Below are 24,091 nucleotides of genomic sequence, written 5' to 3' on the forward strand. Positions count from 1 at the left end.
TATATTAATTATTAACCCCCATTTTAAATTAATTAATTTATCTAACGTTGTGTTACGATTACGAGAATTATATAAAAAAGTTAATATATGTGCAATGATCATCTAATAATAAGGCACTGACTCACGTACAACTCGGTTACCTGCGTGCACGCACATACGCGCGAGACCAAAAATTTTATATAGATATGTGCGAGTAACGATAAAAAGATGTCGATGTAAAGTGTCCATTTAAAAATGTCGATAAAAGTAAATAACATGTATAGGTATGTATATGCTACACTGGAAATTAGGTTAGAGAAAAATGCTGAGGAGTAGATGTCATCAGGCGGAACCGAACTACGGGTCTTCTCTTCAGGTAACATTAGTCGCCAATGCAAGCAGGAGTGTATTTAGAACTCGTGTCAGGGTTCACAAACAAAGTATTTTTTCCTAAATAAGACGGTATCTTCGAGTTTGTGTGTTTATAATGTAGTAGTGAAGTTAACGATTTGGGCTAGTTTACTGTACCCACTGTATAAATAATTTTTGTAAGAAAATTTATCAATAATTTGTGATAGACCGAGACTCTATCCTGGCCCAGAGGTTGTGACCCCTATGACCCCTGAGTCCACTCTGGCACGTGAAGGCGACTTGGCAGTTTAGATACGATAAAGACAATTTCGAATATGCAATGGGTATTTCCGAAATGTTATAATAACTAACATTGTCGACCCGCTAGATTTCGGAATAGGTCTGAGGATGATGTTGTTTAGAAGGTATGTGATATTGTATTTTGTTAACAGAGCTTTTACACATTAAGAAAATACTTTTTAAACGGATTGAAGTTTATAATAATAATACATAGCTTCAATCCGTTTAAAAAGTGTTTTCATAAGGTATGTGATGTTTAACATCTAAGATATGATTCAAGGTTATGACATCTTATATTATCTGGACTCTATTCTAAATCGACATTTTATATACACTTTTATTATTTCGTACTTTGGTTTGGTGGACGAGAACCTAGAGAACCTCATCGTTATTGGCAACACCAAAGGCAAAAGATCGCGTGGACATCCCTCAACATGGAGTGTTGATCAAGTCAAAGACTCGTCCCCAGTGGAGGAAAATTATTCACGCCTACTGACCACGATACTCAGACATGATTAACGACCCAGAGAGTACATACTTTTAATATACGTACATAATAAAACACAAAATACAATGACAAAATTTTATTCACAATCCATTCATATGCCAAAAGAGAACACACATTAAATAAAAATAAATTTAAAAACTAAAATATAATTTAAGCGTATTTAGGTGACAGTTGGGCGGCCAAGTCGATGTATTGTTTCTTTGCGTCGTCCTTGGAAATTCCCTTGCGGTCAGACCACGCCTTGAATTTAGCGCTGGCCACGACGTCTGTGATACCAGGTGCAGCTAGAGAAAACCGAATTAGCATTATTAATACTGTTTAAGTGCGCATTTGACATTCGCTCGAACAGTGAAGGAAAACATCGTGAGTCCAAGTCGACGGCGTGCATCAGGCACAGAAGGCTGATCACCTACTTTCCTGATCATGAGACAGATACAGAAATTCCCAGGCCTAAAATGTTTGTAGATTAATTTTATTTAATACTAAAGATTAAGACAAGTGATAGACTTGTTATGAAAAAATATTATAAATATTGTTTGTTTCCGTAAAACAATTGATGTATGTACAACATTTCCGAACACAATGCAATGCGAAATAGTATTCTCTACCTCAAGAAGAGAAATAGATCTAATTGCCAACGATAATAATCAATGAGAGATAATCTTCTAAAACCTAAGGTTTTAGAACAATATACCACAATTAATATAATTATTCTAGACTACATTTATGATCTTTTTTTAGTTTGTATTATAATATATATGTTTAAAATATAGTTTGTTCAAAATTTGAAACCGTTTTTAAAAGATTTCAAAAACCGCTGTTCGACTCGTAAATATTTTTTCCTGTATCGTATCGTGTTTTTGACGATCAAGATTAGCTTTGAAAGAAGATATGAAATATAATTTACTTTTTAAAGACAAATTAAATGATTATTTCCGAGATTCATCTTTGCATTAATAATAACAGTTTTTTGTTTCAGTATTAATCATATCTCTTCAGTAAAGATGACGTCACATCTGGCGCATGAGGTTATACTCACAGATGTTGACGTCACCGACGGTGGCCTGCTTGTAGAGCGAGTACATGGCCAAGTTCTCGTTGTCCGAGGGCCTGGTCTTCCAGTTCCTTACGGCTTCAGCTACCTTTTGGAATTCCTAAGAAGACAAGCAATCTAATTTAAAAAGATAGAAACAATCGTGAAAATGAAAATCAAAAATTCGTGTTTTTATGGAAACGACGATATAGCTCTAAACAATCGTGATGATATACACCTAAATAGATAGAGTCGAAGTCTAGCTAAGTATCTTGATTTTTTAAACCAGAATTGTCATTAACTTAAAACCGAACCTAGACCATTCCTAACCAGTTACTATGACAATCACGCATTAATAAATAACAATATTTTAAACTTAGGAAAACTTAATCCAAGAATGTTGTCATTTTTGTCAAAATAAAGGCTTTTAAACAGTGGAAAATAAAATAAAGATCTTCGTTACACTAATGAGGCGAGTCCAGTTACATGTTTGAGTAGAGATTTTGTGCGTAAATATTAGCTAATAAAATATTTTTATTAATTATCGTGTTTGTATATGAGTTCCCAACCTATGTAATATAATCTTGACAAATATATTTATCATTAATCATTGTAAACTCTGTCATATACTTACTGCGTCGTGAGACATTCTGTTTGGTGTTTGAGTAGAGATCTGTAAAATAAAGTCTTAATCAGTATACAATGTTGTGGAACTCAGAGGCACAAGGCCCCTACAATAAAGAAGAACGAAAATGTATCCTGGAAATAATATTATTTCCAGGATACAACGAGAAATAAAAAAAGAAACAAGCAACCACAGACTAGATGAGGTAAGAAAGAGTCAAATGAAATTAGGTTGAATTCCGTACTGTAAACAGTGCAATGTGCAAACACATTTCACATATACGAATCTATAGTTTGTTTAATCACGCTTCATATTTGCGGTGCCTACATTACCGTTCCATAATTAACACGGCCTACTTTTAAGTTTTCGCCACGAGGTCTCCAGCCAATTTAATCTCTTATTTAATTACTGCATTATTATCTAGTGAATCTTACACATAACTTATAATCTATGTATAAAATTACACACATAGATAATCTTATCGTTGGTATTATAAAAACAATTTAAATCGATGACAATCCAAATCTACGTGAATACAATTTCCATAATTTTTGGTTTGGGGATGACAAAAATTTGTTTAACAAATATTCGATGAAAAAAAATTACACTGTAAAAATCGTAACGCAATACGCTAAAACGCAAAAATTCAATGTAGTAATGAAACAATCATGCTAGTCTATTGGCTTCTGCAAGATTCACGAACTAAGGAATTTAAAGGATAAAGAGACGTAGACATTAAATTGCTTTTATAGTATTTAGAATCAAGTCATCAAAAAGAGAATTATATTCATAATTAATACACATAATATGATAAATATTGATATATAACTCGTAGTTACCAGTAATCCTACTACATCAATAGCAAGTAGGTACCTAACAAAAGGGCTCCTACGTGTATAGAGACTTTGCAGTTCAAGAATTACTCTTGATTAAGAGTGCAATCACAAAGTTATAAATAAAATAGTATATACTCACCAAAAGGTTAAAGCTAAGTGAAGATCAGGTCAAGACTGAAGAAAATATCGCGATGACGCCCATAATAAATCTTTGGGGACCTGCGCTTATCAGATAAACTTTATCTACTTTTAGCGAACTTTGTAAATAATAAATTTGTACAAATAATATCTTTCATAGTACTGGGGTTTTATCAATGTGTGCGTGTAGGCTATTAATATCGGAAAACCAGAAGGCACTTGACTGGTATCTAATGCCGTACCACCTCCAGCTACTGCTACTGAAAGACTTTATCGCTTTTACAAATATATATTTAAAATCAGTTACATAGAACTTAATATTTACCCAGTAATGTAAGGCCCTATTCTAATATGTATCTCAATCTTGTCATGAGCGCTGTTATATGTCAAACTTCATATAGGCATAGTTTGACAGATTTGAAAACTAGATGTAAGTTTGATTGAGATTCTAGAAATGAGAGAACTGTTTAAACACATAACCAAGAGTTAGAGGGTTTTATTTCTGTCAGATAAAAGAATGATCACTCATTTGCTAGAGAAACTTATACTTCAAGTATCTAGTTGTAAAGTATTTTAATTTACAATACTTTATTAAGATTATAAGTGACCTTCTTAAAAGGTCATATAAAAATATATAATTTAAATAATTAACTATCAATGCCGAGTCATAACTTTTTATAAGGTTCTAATGTAGTATGGACTTTGATATGTATGTATGTAAAAACTTATCAAATTAACTATATTTATGAGATTGTTAATAATACCACATAGCAAAAAAAAATATAAATGAATAAATAGAAAATTAAAACAAATTTAAAAAGTTTGGTCCCTGTGTCAGTGTACTTTTAAAGCTGGCAGCATTAACTATATTGCAATACTAATCAATATTTAGATTTTCCGAATATTTACTAGCATGACCAAGCCATTGTGTCCTATATTGAGACAAGCACTGAACATCATCAGCGTATATCAATCGGTATTCAGTCACAACTGGACATCGCCAGGATTATTTATTGCTACCATGATTGGTCCTTGTTGAGTCATGTAGTGTTTGGATATGTGGTGCAGGTCCTTTCAATGCCTTGTCCCCCCAATGGAGACAGACGATGTGGTGATTTGCGTTTTCCTATACATATTAGCAGCTAGGATTTATGATCATATGCTGATTGTAGTGATTATCTATTTAAGCCGGTATTACTTAACATTAGATGAGCTTGTTCGTTTGCTTTCGAAAAAAACCTTTTTTTTTAAATACTGAACTGGACAGAGGTTTGGCCACAATCACACCTGATGTCTTGATTTACCACCAGTTGCTCACACTCACACAGTAAACATCGTGAATAAACCAACGACGAATTAGCGGTCGTAAGAATATTATTTCGCATCTCTACCAAGAAGTATGTATATCTGCACATAAAGAACAATTGTACTGAAGCTTCATCAGTGACATTACAACCTTTTTAGGACTCAGATATCTGTATCTGTTTCATGATCATTTGTTAATCTATTAGGCAAGTAGGTGATCTGTGCCTGACACACGCTGTCGTCGTTTTTTAGGTCTAAGGCAAGCCGGTTTCCTCACGATGTTTTCCTTCACCGTACGAGCGAGTATTAAATGCGCACATAGAAAGTCCAAATGGCATGGGCAAGGCATATTTATGTTTAATTACCTACGAGACTATTAGTGTTATGTGGTTAGTGTTATCTCATTGTCAGAATTATACTTGGATTAACATTTGATTCGAAATGCAATTAGTATTAAGAATAATTACAATTTGTAAGGAGACAATCTCTGGACTAGGTTTGGTTATAGTCCTGAACGACAGATAATAACGACTAGTATTTTGAAAATAGAAGCCGAACTCAAACAGATTAAAGTGGCTTACGTACGAGTTTTATCAAAACAATATAATTTTATAGTGAATATAAATTGATAGAAGTAAATTCATTCAATATTATTCTAGATATTGTAAAATTCATATAAATTATAACATAGTTGTGCAATATTATCTCCTTGTCGGGTAATATCAGTTTGATGTTCAATTTTATAACTATATTATAACGATATAAAACATAACTACTGATATGTTACCCTTATATTTAAAATCAAAAGGACGCGATCACTTTCTAAAAACGACCTTTTTGAGTTTTAATATAGATAATTATGATAAAAATATAATTAATTTTACATGATTGAATTTTTTTCGATAATAGGGATTAATGATAATTTATTTTGTCCCCCTGATTTCAAATTATTAGTCATAATTAATTCTACATCGGCTAGATGAATTATGCTTCAAATAGATTGTACTTTAATAATAATAGCATATTCTTTATCTGTCAGCATCGAAATATGATTTAGAAGTTTTTGTCTTGCGCCTACCAATGTCAAGTCACACAAAAATCTCTGTACATCTTGGCCGGTAAGAGCGTCGCTATCGTAGGTATTGCTAGTAAATGAAAATTAACGGAATTAATCAGGGGAATAATTTGAAAACTTGCAGGCTAACTTAAAAAAATTCTTGTAATGTCTTAATAAAGTAATGTAGAAAAAACAGTTCTAGTTTTAAATAAATGTGACACAAACTTAGGAACAACTGATATGATAGGTTTTGTTATCCGTGCTATTAATAAAATATTTATACCCAGCAATAAGTTCCGTTCCGTTCGATAATTAAAACTTTGCCATTGTAATCTATATATAAAAATAAATCCCTATTTTCCTTGGTCACGGCATCACGCATGAAGGGCTGGATCGATTTCGCATTTTTTTTTGGCGTCTTTGTTAGTCAGGGAAAGTTCTTATGAAAGAAAAAATAAGAAAATTGCGCGAAAAATTAGAAAATTTAAGCATAATTAACCACCATACTAGGTAATCCTGACTTTTGTTACGATGGCAATTTTTTATCAGTGCACAGCGCTTTTACAATTCAAACTTATTTGATATAACCTTATACGAGTCAGAAACAAAGAATGTTGTATATCATAAACCATTAGAATGATAAAAACTTTGTTTCTGAAATATTTTTTTAGGTAATTATACCAATTCGAAATCAATATTTATAGTAAAGACAGGGCAACGTCTGTCGGGTCCGCTAGTAAATAATACAAGGAACAAAAAAAAAACATTTTAGTTGGATATTTTTAGATGGCAGTACATCGTAAAATTATTTATTGTACGCACCAAGAAATTAAATGACATTTCAAAATGGCGACGGTAGTACAAATTTCAGTTGCCGCGAAGTATGTGGCACTGTAAATGAAATGCCAGAACGTAGGAAATACGACGGTAAGGGACAATAAGGGTTATGTTTGACAATGACAACAGACAAATAAGTATAGTGTTAAAAGGTTGGAATCAGACAGATATAATTTTTAAAGAATTTTATGACCACCATGTAATCAAAAATTTTTGACATACAGAATTTTTGCGACAACAGGACAAGGACAAGCATATTTGTTCTTCTTTCCGCTGAAAATCTTAGAGTTTTAGACATATTTTCGCTTATTATTGTACAAATAAATATTGTTACAAGGTCAAAAATACTATAACCGTATACTTCACAAACACTGAACGATAAGTGAGATCAATGTTCAGCATTTCATTCATCTATGATAAAATATTAGCTTAAACAAAATATTAAAGTTCAAGTGGTATTATTTATCACAAAATTATGAAAATATAACTTTTGGACACATTCGTAGAGGTCGTATCAATAACGTATTATCAGGCAAAAGATTACGGTTAATGATGTCAATTACTGATTATTCATTAATCTTTGATAAGCCAACCATTAGCAACAGATGCGTTAAATATATTTATTTATTGTAGTTTTATAAGTTTTTTTTCTATTATTTATGGCCAGTAAGCGATAAGGGGTATTTTAATGACTCAACAATCCTTCAAATTTCTGTTTTCGTGGTCATGTTTCTTTTCAGCCATGCCTGCCCTTCGAATTTTGGTCCGAAGTCAAATGAATAAAGCCTATCGTACGTTGGAAAGCCATTTAAATAAACTAAATAATAGATTAGTGCTACAACTGTATATGTGTATGACATGCTGGTTTCCACACAGCTTTCTTCGTTTAATAGTAAATTACGCACATTAACAAATATTCATTGGCACAGCCGTGATTGGAATTGATGCACGACCTTTGGGTTGAGATTCACCACCCGAAATACTTATAATGATAAAGGTGGGCTATAGTTGTACACTTGGTATTACGTGGTATGAACACTATATGGGACCGCTATTGGTGATTGTTCAGTGATTTCTTCAAATCTATAGAAAGCTTTTACATTTTTACGAGACTTATTAGTAAACCATAACATCATTTATATGCAAAGCGAGACATTGTCGGTTTTTGGATCCATTGTAAACATAGTGCCTACGAGATCCACTGCAGGATAAGTGCATTCATCCGTTATTGTTAAAAACAGATTTGATATAAGATACGATATATATAAGATACAGCGATTTATTGCTGACATCCCGTATAATATATTAACACTTATTTAAGTTACATAAAAAAAACTTAATCTAATACAGCACTTGAACCGTTTTGGGTAATCAGCGTGTCCTGCGACACATAGGCCTCTTCCAGCTGCTTCCATTATTTTATAATGTAAGCTATTCTTGTCCGAGTTGTGCCTCCTATTATTTTTATATCGTCATATATCGTCATAAAATAATTAAAGAATGGCATGTCATTATTTTTGTCCATTTCAACCTGCTGTCTCTCGTCATGTGCCCGGTCCAGCGCCATTTCAATTGCCTTATTTTCTTTATGATGTCCTCTATTTTGGTCGCTGATCTTATCTCTTCTGCTCTGTTTCGATGTCTCACTGTTACACCCACCATGCTTCTTTACATTCCTCTTTGGCATGTTCTCAACTTTAGAAGATGTTTATGAGATAAATATAATTTTAGTTTCGTCTAATTAGTTTGTGGCGACACCTATCGACACCTAGTGGTGTTTGGATATACTGATCCTTCATTTAGGTTGAAAGAAATTAGCGACATGTGGAATGTTCTACAAGTTTTCTATTAAAAACATAATGAACTGTAATTAAAATTAACTGTGGCCAACGAAAATTCTTAGTGAAACAGTTTCAAATTTTTTCAGCATTTCAAAATATTATTTTGTTTTATCTATTATCAACGACTACAAAGCCATTAAACATAACTTTATAATATTGTTTGTGGAATTTAGTGCTAAAGAAATTTTAGCGGGAAGATTTTACAGAAATATCGTTATCGATTCCTATCCACACCTCTTCGATATCAACAAAATATCTAGTGGAAAATTTTATATCTTATTTGCAGTACATGATTATGGTTTAATCCATGACCCAGATATAAAGGGCTCGGCAAGCTGTCATAAACTACAGAAACGCCATGACAGAGTAGCCGCCATCTTTTGATATAAAATTGAAATAATTCCAAAAACCTTATACGACCACAGATGAAGAATTTTTTAAAAGAGATTTTTTTATTCTTAATTTAAGCCTTGATTTATTTCCTGACTTATTATCTAACTATCCTATGTGTTAGTAAATATCCTTTTCTGTTAGTATCAGAAACCCTCTCCGGCAAAGGCTTCCTCCAAGACTTGGCATCTTTCTCTTTCCCGAGCTAGTAGGATCCATTGGGGAGCCGCAATTCTTTGATGTCATCAGCGCAGGGTCTGTCTCTGTAACGTTTACCTGGTGGTGCCTGTGAGGCGCGCTACATGACCTCGCCCACTTTCACTTCAGGTTTTTATGCGTGGCTTAGAGCATCGATTGCCTCTGATCGTATTTTTATGCATCTCACTTTGTGTACCAACTTAATGTTTGGCATTCCACGCCTTGTTGACTTGTTGAATTTTGTTGATATTGTTTGTTGTTTTATCTGAATATTTCCATGTTTGACATGGAATAAGGCAAGAGTCCATAACTTTCTTCGTAAGTATTATAGGCATATTACTCGAGGCAGAAAGGTTGCAGGTTGTTCTTGATTGGCATAAAAATAATATTAAAGCAATGGTGTAATCATGTGTAAAACATAAATTGCACTCCGTTCGCTGCCTGGCAACGGCTTGTACTCCGTTCGCTGCCTGGCAACGGCCAGTGAGGGTTACACTACAAGCCGCTTTTGGGTTTAGAAATCACGCGTTTCACGAAAAAATAGGTAGTACTCGTGATATCTTAACCCCCCTTTCGAACCTCACGTAATTAAAGGACAGCCCCTTGCCGCAGTTTGATAGTTTGCCAGTTACGGAGGAAAAACAAATTATTAGATTCGCATTTGAGCTATCTGTCAACCCATCAAAAACAGAACTGATCCTTTTTACTAACCGAAGAGTCCTTGGACCGCATAGACTACCAAAACTCTTCGACACAGAATTAAAACTAAAGGAAAACACGAAGTACTTAGGTGTGATTCTAGACAGTAAACTGCTCTGGAATAAACACCTGGAATACAAGCTAAGCAAGGCAACGATTGCGCTTTACCAATGCAAAAAGATGCAAGGCGTGAAATGGGGTCTATCGCCTAAGATTACCTTATAGCTATACACTGCCGTAATCAGGCCAATGCTAGCTTACGGAGCCCTGGTTTGGTGGCCGAGAACAGAGCTCCAAACGGCAGTAATCAAACTTGGACGCTTCCAAAGGCTTGCGTTGTCCGCTGCAAGCGACTGCATGAAAACAACGCCTACTGCAGCTTTGGAGATAGCCCTACAAGTTTTGCCTCTGGACCTACACATACAGCAGGAGGCGGCACTGACTGCCATCAGGCTGAAGGTGCTAGATCTATGGGGCAAAAATCACTACAGCACACACACAGCGATTCTTAACAGGGTGATAGAGTACCAACCTCTATTAGCCGCTCCATGTGATAGGATCGCAAATCAGAACATACTTAACAGAAGATACCATGTGCAAATGAGAGAAGAGGAATGTGATTGATCACCCCTGAATGAGCTGCGCATATACACCGATGGCTCAAAAACAGGCTGTGGCTCTGGAGCTGGCATATTCTCTCTTGATCTCAACATCAACATACACCTACCCTTAGGCACATGCAGCTCGATCTTTCAGTGCGAATGTGTCGCTATAACTGAAGCAGCCAGAGCCGTGCAGCGGTTAAGAATTAATAACTTTTGTATTAAGTTCGTATCCGACAGTGCGTCTGTGCTGATGGCGTTGGTAAGCAAAAAGACCAACAGTAGACTGATACTGGAGTGTCACGATGCACTGGAGGCAATAACCCTGACAAACAGAGTTACCCTGCAGTGGATCAAGGGACATAGTGGATCACTTCTTGAATAGATTAACTTCTGAAAACAATGATAGGGACAATTACGGGCCATTGTCTCCTTAATAAACCCTGTGCAGAGGCTGTTTCAGCGCAGAGGCTGTTTCAGCGCAGAGGAATCAGTCACCCACGTAGTCCTGGAATGCGAGGCTGTGACTAAACAACTTGTAGAAATCCTAGGAACAGTGAGGTCGCTCCGTGAAGCCTGCGAGGTGCCCAGGAGACTTCTATGCTTCTGGAAGGAGTTAGGCTGGCTTAGTTAGCCAGGACTTTACGCACAATGGACCTATTGAGCGTCTAAGTGCGGAAACAGAATCCACACATACATACATACATAGATTCGCATTTCCTAATTGCCAAGACGCTAATTGTAGATTGAAGGAAAAATATATATTTAAGAAAAAATCAACAATTGTATTTATAAATATAAAGTTTTTACAAGACATTTACATATTACTCATTATTATTTATAAACTTAATTATTATAATTATTCGGTTACTCAGGGCAAGATAATAAGTTTCATAACGTATACAATTCACATTAATTAAAAATTAACTAAATTAAAAAAAACAAGGATTTTATCATTAATTATGAATTACTCATTTATTATGCAAAACCAGGTGCAATTTTTATTCAACAAATCCCGTAGCTTGTATCTTATCATAAGGAACCATCATCGGATCAGTGGGTGGCATTTGGACAACGGCAGAGAGTACTGGATTCGATTTTCCTTCCTTTAAAAGCAACACCTTTATCATTGCGCCCTCGGTTTGACCTGTGATCGTTCGGAAGAAAATATCTGGATTTACATTCGTGAAAATTTCTTCCACTTTTGTTGGGAATTTCAACTTGCTACCAGGTGTTAGAAGTGGAATCTGAAATGATAAATATATACTAATATTATAAGATAAATGTTTCTATAAAAAACCTATTTCGCTAGGCAAGGATGCACTGGTACTCTGCTACTATTGAAAAGCAGTCCCGAATATATTTTTTTAGAGTGCAGTAAACAAGGATCGACTTAGACCGGCAACGCACACGCGAGCGCTCTGGCATTGAGTGTCCATGGGCGGTATCATTACGTCAATAAAAAATATGCAATGCCCTACTGTCAACTATGTACAATAGATTATTACTCCTAGTTGTAGTATAGTGTTTGTTATATATACCGGCAAACATCTTGAACAAATGTCCTTGCCTACACAGAAGCAATTTTTAGGTATCACTGGGAGGGTGAAGGTGGTGGGCGGCGGCAGGAGTGTCGTGTCGATCGCGTGATTGGTAAATCAGTTGACGTTTGTGTCCCGTGCTGTGTACGATGCGCAAACTTTCCCCCACCCCCTTGTTTAATGCTAAAGAAGTTTGCCGGTATCTGTATCTATCTTGTATGACCAAGATTAAGAACATATTTAGTCCAATATTGGTTTCCTATCAACGTTCTGATGTTGTTTTACTTTTTTAATTCTCGTCGTAATTGTTTATATGATTTTTCCCCAAAAAACAATTAAGTTATTACAAAGATTTGTATTTTTGTAAATAAACTCAAAACTATTGAATCAATTTCAAATATTCTCTGACAATAATGCCACATAATCCCTGAGTAACATAGGCAATATTTCTTTTCAAAATACTTTTAAAAAGTTAGCCGTGCCGACGTTTGCGATAATTTTGGTCATGTCTTATCTGTTAAATGTAATGTAATAAGTCATATGTTTCAAAAGTTGCAAGCTAAAATAATAATACCGGTAAATTGATAACTAATTATTTCGGGTGCTGCTCTGCCGCCCTTCTATTGCGCAGTATTGGCCTAGTGGATTAAGCAATCTAATGGACTTTTTTCTGTGAACCCAGCATGCCTTAGCAATGAGTCATCGGCGGGTGAAAGGCACAGAAAGTTGAACACTGACTTGCCTATAAAAAATGATCATGAAACAGAAGTTACACCACTGTTTTCTTTTACTAAGAATCGTTTAAACTATTAAATTTGGGTTAGAGGTTTGTGATATTTCTATGATATAATTGAATGATTATATGAGATTTATAGAATAGAGATATCAGTATTCACACAGAGCAAATGTAGTTCCAAATGCATATAGATATTTAATATCTTATCAAATCACTAGGTGGTAATCCGATATGCTACATTTCCCTTAAGCAAAATATCAATGTCATCGATATAATTGTATGTCCGTTTCAGTTTTACACTGTGCGTAAACAGGTAATAGCTACGAAAGAGCTCCATAAGGGTAGAAATAGATGTCCATTTTCTACCCTCCTCTCGAAACAAGGTAAAAGTGAGTCTCTGCGGTGGTCGTATCCGGGATAGTTTACACCAGTAGTTCCCAATGCCTACGCCGCTCAAGGGGGCATTTTCATTATTAAAAGGGTACTTCCAAAATTTATTAAAATTATTTGGAATTTGAATTTCAGATGTATTTTACTTATTATTTATTCATTTATTACCACTTCGTTGCATTACAATATAATAATTGAAAGTAGTTAAATGAAAGGAGAACAACTGGCGGCCTTATCGTTTTCCAGGTCTCCCGATCTCTTCCAGGCAACCACTGTAAGATTTTGTTATATTATTAAATTAGCTAAGGTAGGCAAGTGCAAAAATATATATTACACATATTTATTAAGACAAAACTAAACAGAATAAAAAATACAAAGTAAAGAGTGCACATGAATCGCGATAATTGAAGATCAGTATTATATGTTAAGTTAACATTATATGTTTTGAAAATTTACTTACTGTGTTCCGTGAAGAACTTCTTGTGATTCCATTCAAAACCCATCCTTTAATTTTCTTTTACATAGGGGCATAAGAAATTTAGAAAGACTACGGAAATGCTTGGCGCAAAAAATCGTTGGAAAACACTGCTTTAAAAGATCCTACCTAACCTACCCGTCAAACTAAGACTAGCGCGACTAGTCCTGGGATCTCAGGTCTTATCTATTGTAACATACGTAAATCAATGTTGCTAAGTATCGACCCTAACCCTTAGTACCAACCCGCCGTTAAAATGTGTCTTAACACCTATGGTCAAGAAAAGTAAAAAAGTGTGCGTGTACTAGTGTACACACGTAAGAAGTGAAACGACTTTATGACTTTATTTTTCGAAAAAATCATCTACTATATGCATCTTTACATAAAATGGTTAGATAAAGTTTATCAAAAGGCTTTTATTATCATAGACATTAATACAAATAATACATTTATTTCATTTTACCTTATTACTACTAAGATTATTACAGAATTTTATTAATTGTAATAGATCGAATCTCTTCGAATCAACCGTGGTGGGATAATAAAAAAATGGCACGTAACAGAAAAATGTGACGCGTAACCCAAAAATGTGACGGTAAATTTTTTTTCAAATCCGATAAAGAAGTTTCACTTCAAAAAAATGTTACGCCGCAGTAGAAATTGATTTTATACTTCTTTAAAAAAACCTTTTTAAAATGTAAACTTAAAAGGTTTTTGTTAAAGAACCTTAAGTATTAGCAACGATTGTTATATCACTTACTTTTATGTAAGGATTGGTGACCTTATAGCTGGTTGCGTATGTATGAAAGAGGACAGACAGACCGATCACCGCTCTATCTCTAGATGTGTTCTCAATGGATAGAGTCATACGAAATATTGGTCCAAGACCTTGTACCTGCAACAATTTCAATATGACAACCAATTTCTAGTACAACACTTTATGAAGATTGAAGATCCAAAAAACAATATTCATCAAAGACGGTTCAGCTGTTTCGCGTAGATAGGATGCAAATGATTTTAACGATTATATACAGATTATATCAAGAATAAGCATCACATGTTTTTGTTTAACCAAAATAAAACTTGGGTTTATTTAATTTCTTATATACCCGCATTATTATATTATAAACTAACTGCATAATTGCGCAAACGCTAATGTTCCTCCAAACCTGTATTTTACAACTCACCTCGGCAGCTAACCGCACTGGCTCTAAAGCCCCAAGCCCCAAAGCGTTGTCACTCTTCGTATACGCCTCTAAGAGAGTTTTACCCGCAACCAGACGAAGTCTATTCAATTCATGATGAAATGTTACATGCATCGCTGGAAATATTTAAAAAAAAACCACATATTTATTTGTCTGAAAGATCAGAACAATCTTTGGGGTTTCTAGTCAAACTCCGGCTGTACAATTGATTGAAATGACTTGTCGTAAGTAAAAATTACACATCGTGAAAATACTGTTTGGACCCATAATGAGGGCGTGAAAGACAGATAGCTGATCACCTATATAAGACAAAACAAGGATTCAACTGGCCAAGATCCATTAAGCCTTTGTTACCCAGCATCAAACAAAGTGTTTCATTTAACATATATTTGAACATCACAACACAACACAACCGCAATGAACTTGCGGCTAAAATAAAATAATACTAGCAACCATTTTTTCCACGCACCACCACTAAGTGAAACCAGCTGCCCACTGAAGTATTTCCAAACCAATTCGACTTCGGGTCCTTCAAGAAAAGAGCGTACCAATTCTTGAAAGGCGGGCAACGCACTTGCGAGCCTTCTGGCAATGTGAGTGCCCATGGGCGGCGGTGTCGCTTAACATCAGGTGAGCCTCCAGCCCGTTTGCCTCCTCGTATTCCTCCTATATCCATTAAATAACAACAAAAAAAAACATATTTCTTCCATAAATAAAGTTTTATATTATTGGTATAGAAAATCTCGCATTCTATTTTTACTATTCTATTCTATGTTTTTCTAGCCTGAAAGTAATGAAATGTACTATTTTATGCAACAGCTTTATGGTTATGGCGGCGGATAAGTTTAACAATTTAACTCTTGATATTACTAGGTCAAGTAGTAATAATGATAGTAATAGCTCGCACATATGAGTTCCTCAGTGGAATAAAATATAGTTTATCATAAGTTTTTATAAGTTTATAAGTTACTATCCTAAGTTTCAACACTTAGGTAGCTAAGTTTAATATTAATTTATTTCGATAATACCAACCCTTGGCATTCTCCCTTTCCCTCATAGATTGTTCCAGAAAAAGTTTGGACTTTTTTGGAATAAGCCATGGCTTTCCTATTGGTGGACTTGAGGTCTCAATTCCAGCCGCGTGTGCAGTAAAGTTCGCTGTTCGTCTTAGGATTTTTAGCATTAGGTTTCCAGCTGTAAATGTTCAATTAATTTTTTTGAAACTTTGAATAAATTATTTTGGATTTAAATCAATAATAAATAGCAATAACAGTTGTATGGTTAGTTATATACTATATGCCCTATGGTTCTTCAGGGATAAGGTTCACCCTTCAATGGTTTCCGGGGTGTATACATTTTGTGTAAGTTAATGAAGTGAATTCCGTTTAATACTTGTTATGGTGGAGTCACGTAAACTGTGGCCCGAAGGACCAATTGAAGATTTACCAAATAATGATAATATTTATTTAATTAGACAGGAATAGGCTCATTGTCTTAGTAACAATATTGACCTCAACATTTATATATAAATGAAACTCGCGTTGCAATATGTATAACTCTTCTCTCTTAAGAACGGCTGAACCGATTTGGCTGAAAATTGGTAGCAAGGTAGCTTAGACCCAGGATAAAAAGCCGCCACATGGACTTTTTATCCTGTTTTCGTCCAACGTGACATAAAATTTGGTATAATAAAACACTACAAACAGACTAAAACTAAAAACTTCCAGAGAAAACATCAGTTAGCGTTCATTTGTTCAAAATGGTATAACAAAATGCAAATGACAGCTAAACGTTATGTTATCTATGATTAATTCTGATTAAAATTGATCGGTTGATGTGTTCGAGTTACCATTAGCTTATAGTACCGATATTATCATTAACAATGCGACGACCAAGAGGATCGAATCTTTCCAGACAAAGCAGAAATGAAATAAATGGGTGGACTGTGATGAGTGACTGTGACTTTTGATGAGTGTTTAAGTGGATTCACGAATAGTTCAGATTATTTACAATTAAATTACATTTTTTTAAAGTTTGAAATTTGTATTTAAGATGTATGCACAGGACAACGTCTGTCGGATGCGCTAGTATTAGTAATAAAGTGTGTAAAAATTACTTACTTGATGTTATTATTGTAAAGACGTGTTCCTCTTGACCAAGTTGCCCGAATTTTATAACCGATGCGATATCTAAAAAGATATGTTAGGTAAACGTAGTTCATACTGGATTACCAATTTGGTTTTAGAGAAAATCATTTTACCATAGAACATGTTCATAGAGAGAAAGGCATTCGTATTAGTGAATTAATGTCAGTGCACGTCATCTTAAGGGCTATACAGTGGTATGTGAAAAAATATATATACTTAATAGAGACTATATGTAGTGTTATTTGTCACTTTCTTATGTTAAATTTTCTTTTTTAGTAAATTAGGTTTATTTTAAAATTATTTATTAGTCTTAAGTTAGACTAGATCGTAATATTAAATTATATCTTTGCGCAAGATTTCGTTTTTAGTTTAATTGTATTACATATTTAAATTAAACGGATTTCTGAAGTAAGTCATATTAGTAATTGAATACAACGTCTACATCGGTGAAAGATATTTTAAAGGTATTTCAACAAAACCAATCATCATATTTATAGTTGTTTCGTTTAATACCTCTAACAAACATAGAGTCCCGTTTTGCTTTTCCATCATATAGATTCAAGTGGCCAGAAACCAGTGAAACGGCAACCAGGGTTACCCCAAGGTGCGTGACTGGGACCTGTGTTATTGCTACCGGACGGCAATCGAGTTGCAGCCACCATTGCTTGTTGCCCTGATAAGTTAAAATGTAACATTGCAGCATTCTTTGAATAACTTATTATTGTTATAGTAGTTAGGAGATAAGTTATGAAAAATGTTATTATAAAATCTTTAATACAGACAAAATAACAATACCTTCTTACTATAGCAGGAAAATGTTTTATCACAGCAAATAACCATAATACTTTTATCAAACTCCATAACTTCAATTGCAATAATATGATCGTCTGTCCTAAACAACTGGCGTCCCTCTTTCCAATCTCTTTTGAGGATACATACACATTTATTCCTGAGGTGTTAAATAATAATGGTTAAAAATATTGCTTTCAAAACTTGAAAAAACATCATATTTTTTTAAAGTATTTCTGTTTATGTGTCGATGGTTCGCCTAAAGCCTTAAGCATCGACTCAAACCTGAAGTTATGCGTTCAAGTCACAACTTGTTTTCATTAAGTGTGCAATTAATATTAATTAATTGCTCATACGCCAAAGGCACACGATATAGACCGACACAACGATTATGCCTCACTGCTAACTGTATTTTAAAAGGCGTTAAAACTTATCGAACGCTAATTTCATAATAATACACACGCTTTATCAACTAAACTTTTTATCAAAACCAACGCTCACAATATCCTATTGTTTATAATTATAACAGAATCAAGGCTATGGTAAAAAATAAAAAATGATTAAATAAAAACTTTTTTCGTTTTAAGAAGAAAAGTATATGTGAACTCTTTAATGTAAAAAAAAATATTGTGAAAGCATGAAACGAATGCGCCTTTATTATTTAGTGCAGCAAGCATGTGTTAACGCAATAGCTGTTTAAATTTTACCTCGTGGCCACAGTTATTCGGTAGTCAATATTGAATAAACCCGTCGCTACTATTTGGTGTGGCTGTGACTTCACTGTGTTTATTTTTGCCTGTCATTTAAAATAATTCACACTAATACAAGAGATTATTTGAATATTTATGCATTAATAAAATCCATCCAATACAGATCAAACAAGATTTCATATTTTATGACTAATAATAAAAAAAAACTATATTTCATAAGTTACCAGTAATAAAAATACTTAGTTTAAGCTTTGAAAACTTCAGTAAGAGGCACATTAGTTGCGACAATACAAAACTTCCCTACAATTTTAAATATTCTATAACACTAGATGGTGCTGTAAGCATTTAATCACGATGTCAACTGCGCAAACTATGACTAAAATCTATTAAGTTTTTGACATATAAAAGTAATACTTTAAGCTAAGTTTTGTATCTGTTGGGTATCAGACCCTTAGAACCAAGTCAACTTCGTAATAGACAAATTAAATTGTATTGTGTCTACTATATCTTATAGCCATTTATTAGTTTGATATAACACACACATTTTAACTCTTTTTGACCTGGATTACACATACATATAATCAAAACAAACATACCTTAGTAACTTCTGTAAATGTATGAGGATCAAGCACAACAATCTCTCCATCCTCTGTTCCAACAATAAGACAGCTTACAGCCATTTTCTCTGTAGACTTCATTTTCATTGTTGTCAAACATGCTAACTCTGTAAGTTCTTTCTGAGGAACTTCCACACTATCTAAGTATTCAAGTTTTTGTTCTGTTGACATTTGTAGGAAAATCTTTGACTGGCAACACAGGTTGTGTGGTAGGCCTTGTAAGTCCATTGATAGTTTTATTACAGTGTCTTCATTGGCAGAATGTTTTAACTGAAATACAAAATTAAATATTTATTAAAAAAAATATAATTTTGAATATGATAAAATATGAAGTGTTGCTAGGAAACACTGAAAAATCAATTAGGACACTACTGCCACTGTGTGACCATGCAATGATCAGGACATTGTGTACTGTAATAATGTCTCTTATTTATATACTATAATATTTGTAATCTTGTCTTGTAATTAATCGAGAAAGCATTAAGGAATCTTTATTTTAGACAATGCTGACTTTAAGGGTATATATATATTATTAGCAAATTTAACTAACTTAAAAAGAAGGCAAACCCAGCCAAAAATATTTTTTTTATACACTCAAAAATACAAAAAGATTTTAAAAATAAATTTACATTTAAATTATGAGACATGAAAATGACATTGAATTTCACCTAGAATCAAATACATGTTTTTTTTTATGTAACAATGTGGTAAAATGGGCTGGAAATATATTACCATTTAATATACCTAACACTAAAACCTTACTAGTATGTTGGCAGCCTTTTAATAGCGGGTATCCTCTCGTATTCTAAAATGAGTTGTTCTCCCTTTGTATCTACTATACAATTTTGAAGTTAGTCAATTGTAGACCAAATTATCCAATATTAAAAAAAGAATATTTTCATTACCTTTACCCAAATTTCTGTTTCACTTTCTTCAATCTTATTAGAAGGCAAGTGATATTTGTAAAATAATTTAAGATTCCTGTAAATATAAACACAGGAGCCAAATGCCACAGCTACTAATGGTGGAGGTCTAGGCATTGTCTCACTGGCATAGAAGCCCACAACACCAATAGGGATATCAGGTAATACAATATCAGATATTTGCATAGTTCCTCTGAATATCTGAAAATGATTATTTACTTATTATTACCAAGCATTCTAACAAACATCTATAACATAATTTGGCACACTTTGTTTGTTCTGTTTCAAACGTAGTGGACGTAAAATTAAAATAATAACATAACTAATCTTAACTGTTAACAAGTTAAATTAAAAAGTTATAGGTGTGGAGTACATCTTTGTTCATACTACCTTTAACTTCGGAGATTCGTTGCCGATACCCATATCACCCACCAGGAGTTTAAATTCGTTGTCGTTAATTAGATCCACTAAAGAAATATTACACGGCAAAGTATTCATGCGTATTTCACTTGTGCCCACTTCAACGTCTAACCATCTACTTATTCTGGCCATCATTCTATTCTATTCTGCAAAGTTTTGCGAAGTCGGCAATTGCAATTTAATTATCTCTTAAAATAATTACGTGAATAGAAACAACGACAAACAGAAAAATATTAATTGGATTAGTTTAGTGTTTTTCACGGTCAAAATCGTGTTACCACGACAACGGCGCGCAATTTTAAATGTCAATTGTCATAAATGATGAACTGTTACATCTAAAATCCTTGAATTATTATATATATTGTATTGGTAAATTTATAGTGTAATAAGGCGCGGTAACCAATAAATCTCTGCTACGATGTCACACCCTTCAGAAATATCCGTTAATAGTGCAAAATCAACGTTCTTATTTTATTTGTATCTTGCTAGTGCTCTGCGGTTCCACCCGGATTAATTCGGTCGTAGCATAAAGTGACCATTTATTATTTAACTGAAAACGGGACACTGGTTTAATTTAGATATGAATGAAAACAGTTTTTAAAGTTAGATGGCTTAAAAGTTACGGATCATAATATGTACCGAAAATGTTAAGTTAGCTGAACAGTAGAACAAATTTGAATTAAAAGAATTTTTCAAATTAGTCCTGTAGTTATATTCGATACGAACAAACATTAAAATCTTTCCTCTTTATAATATTATATTTGCAATTATGTTGCTTCATATGTCCTAGCGTAAATAACATGATTGTTTCAAAATAAACGATTTAAATATCCCAAAAAAATACATAGATATTGTTTTAATAAACAGTATAATAAAATCATAATGAAAGAATATGTTATGTACATTTATAATTTAATAAAACTGATTTGTAAAGCAAAATAGCTCATAAGAATACCAATCTTCACTGAGTACGTTAAACACAAATAACAAACCCAATTTTACTTCTTATCTAATTGTCTTTATGATAACCAAATTAAATAAAAAGGTAGACTGTTTTTGAATTAGGAAAACTGAATTTCAATCCGACTTTTTTTATATGTCATTATGTCAAAGTAGTGAACACCAGTATATTACGATTTACACGCGTTTTGCATTCCCTACTAATGCTACTAATACTTTAGCATTTGAGAGAACATTTTTGCAAACATAATACTGCATAGGATAATATTGGAATTCCATAATCACTTTCCTGATGACTCACGTTTGTTACTAGTTATTTTACCGGTTCTCTTATATCTAGGAACACGTCTGAATCAGTAACCTGTTTTGAAGTTTTCTCAACCGCTACACTATTAAAAAAGAGGAATTGAGTTTTGTTTGTAGTTTGTTTAATCTCTCTATAATCTGTGCAAAAAATTACTGAACTGTCCGTGTATTCAAATTACTGAACTCGCTGCTCGTAAGTTATAGAATGCATATTACATTATATTTAGTGAAAATTACGAGATAATCAACTATATTTATTGAAAATAATATTGCAGAGTAAATAAACAAATAATTATTAGGAACGGCCTACACTAGTACAATATAATACGTATACGTGTGTCTGTTTTCTTGTATGCGTGATTTTGAGAGGATTTGTGTGACTATTTACTTCTTCAAGAGAACAACGTACCAATTCTTAAAAAGCCGCAAAAGCATTCGCGAACATTCTGGCATTGAGAAGAGTAGAGAGCAAACAAATGAGAAAGATCGAGAAAAAATACTCGCTATTGGTTGAAGTATTTGTTTAGTAGTTACTTATTAGAACTTTAGATGGCAATTCTGTCGCATAACCTCTTGTGCAGGAAACGTAGATTTATTTAGTTATATATAGCATGTATATAGTGTGTAAACAGAATATAGATATACACATACATGGAGTGAACATATACTTGTACATGATTATATATTGGGGCTTTTACCTTAGTAATAATTAATTTACAAAGAAGTTTCACTTCTGACCTGTGTACTTTACGCACTGTTTTTTTTTCTAAATAATCTACTGATCGTCAATATATGATCAAAAAGTACATATTCTGTTTGCTTTTATATCAATTATGCGCAAACCTTGGCCTGCATCGCCGTCTCATTAACAACACATCACGAGCAATGAGCAACGAATACTGTCTGCAATCAACAAAATCGGATATGCTAATGCTGATGCTTTCCTAACCAATAAGACTTAGGGTTCGTCAAGAAAAAAGCGTACCAATTCTTAAAAGTCCGGCGAGATGTCTGGCATTGAGAGTGTCCCTTGTCGGCATTATCACTGAACATCATATGGGACTCTTTCCCGTTTAACCCCTGTTCTATAAAAAAAATATATTGTTACAGATATACACTTTTAAATTAAAGTATTCATTAACTGAATAATTATTTTGAGATGGCTTTTCTGACGTTACTTTAAAACTGGGAGGCCTTCAAGTTAAATTAAATTAAATTAAAGTAAGATTATTAAACATTATACGTAGGACATAAGGCTGTTTACATACTTGCCAATATGATTGACAACTGATTATGGACAGACACAGAAATCTGAGGGCCAGACCAAAAAAGGTTGTACCGCCACGGTTGATTTATATTCGATACCATTACATTCGCTTATTACAAAGAATGCCCATCTTTAGATAATGATAAAGACTTATTTACTCAACTAACTGTAATTTTTCCTACATCAGAGCTTTTATCAACATCCGCAACCCGCATGTGCTGATATTGCTATCAATTAGTAAATACTAGATAATAATAATAACAAAGCCCGTTTATTTACAATCTTTACGAATGTTAAAATAATGCTTAACAATCAACAATTACATACCTTAACCACTCTTAGTTACAAATTTATAATTATAAATTTTCTAAAGCAACCAATTTCAGTAGTAGATTTTCCAGCAGAGTGAGTAGGCTAGGGCGGCAGATTATGGGAACCGAATTTTTGCTTCCTCATAGAAATCAAAAAGGTTTCAGCATGACGGTTTTCTAGTGTTTTACATAGAGACGCCTGCAACAAATTTTGCTCATACCATACAGCTCACCCTTTTATGAGTGAAAAGAGCGAAATTGCAGAAAGTCTATTTCCCCTCTTCTTATTCCTCTTTCCTCTGCGCCCTATACGTGTCAGTCCTACTACAGGTTAGCTGTGAACTGGATGGTTTGTGTATAATTTTGTGCTCAAAAATCAAACCCAAAAATTCGAGCGAGCAACGAAATTGTTGGATTCTAAAAATAATCTAGGACATGACAATTGTAAAAGCAAGAGTGGCCAAAATTTTACAGTACATTGAAATCATTTTGTTTACAAAGAATGTTATTTATAGAGAGTAATTATTAGTCGCGTCAACTTAACGAGCTGAATGAGTGTTTATCAATGGGTTAATGACCAACTAATATCATGGAG

The 24,091-nt window shown here is 33.6% G+C and overlaps 2 protein-coding genes across 2 annotated transcripts; both read right to left on the bottom strand.

The window, feature by feature from the left end:
- Window positions 1-1,199: 1,199 nt before the first annotated feature.
- On the bottom strand, window positions 1,200-3,888 carry LOC123708305 (acyl-CoA-binding protein-like). The gene is made up of 4 exons (XM_045658971.1): window positions 3,772-3,888; window positions 2,806-2,844; window positions 2,178-2,292; window positions 1,200-1,422 (listed from the first exon to the last, which is right to left on the bottom strand). Exons 2-4 carry the CDS (start codon window positions 2,818-2,820, stop codon window positions 1,289-1,291), a joined length of 264 nt encoding a protein of 87 aa, XP_045514927.1. The 5' UTR covers window positions 2,821-2,844; window positions 3,772-3,888; the 3' UTR covers window positions 1,200-1,288.
- A 7,812-nt stretch (window positions 3,889-11,700) lies between these two features.
- On the bottom strand, window positions 11,701-20,899 carry LOC123708346 (Bardet-Biedl syndrome 1 protein). Its single transcript, XM_045659022.1, has 11 exons — window positions 20,623-20,899; window positions 20,215-20,433; window positions 19,289-19,579; window positions 18,690-18,778; window positions 17,989-18,142; window positions 17,707-17,866; window positions 17,167-17,235; window positions 16,079-16,240; window positions 15,029-15,162; window positions 14,602-14,736; window positions 11,701-11,946 (listed from the first exon to the last, which is right to left on the bottom strand). Exons 1-11 carry the CDS (start codon window positions 20,785-20,787, stop codon window positions 11,701-11,703), a joined length of 1,824 nt encoding a protein of 607 aa, XP_045514978.1. The 5' UTR covers window positions 20,788-20,899.
- Between the last annotated feature and the right edge of the window lie 3,192 nt (window positions 20,900-24,091).

Source organism: Pieris brassicae, chromosome 4 (assembly GCF_905147105.1).
Source record: "Pieris brassicae chromosome 4, ilPieBrab1.1, whole genome shotgun sequence".
NCBI lineage: Eukaryota > Metazoa > Arthropoda > Insecta > Lepidoptera > Pieridae > Pieris > Pieris brassicae.

Coding starts and splice junctions, on each gene's coding strand:
- LOC123708305 (XM_045658971.1), bottom strand. Junction 1,423..2,177: donor CGTCGGTGACGTCAACATCT/GTGAGTATAACC, acceptor GGTTTTCTCTAG/CTGCACCTGGTATCACAGAC.
- LOC123708346 (XM_045659022.1), bottom strand. CDS start 20,787: ATGATGGCCAGAATAAGTAGATGGTTAGACGTTGAAGTGGGCACAAGT. Junction 19,580..20,214: donor AAACAGAAATTTGGGTAAAG/GTAATGAAAATA, acceptor TTTGTATTTCAG/TTAAAACATTCTGCCAATGA. Junction 17,867..17,988: donor TTTCCTGCTATAGTAAGAAG/GTATTGTTATTT, acceptor TTAACTTATCAG/GGCAACAAGCAATGGTGGCT.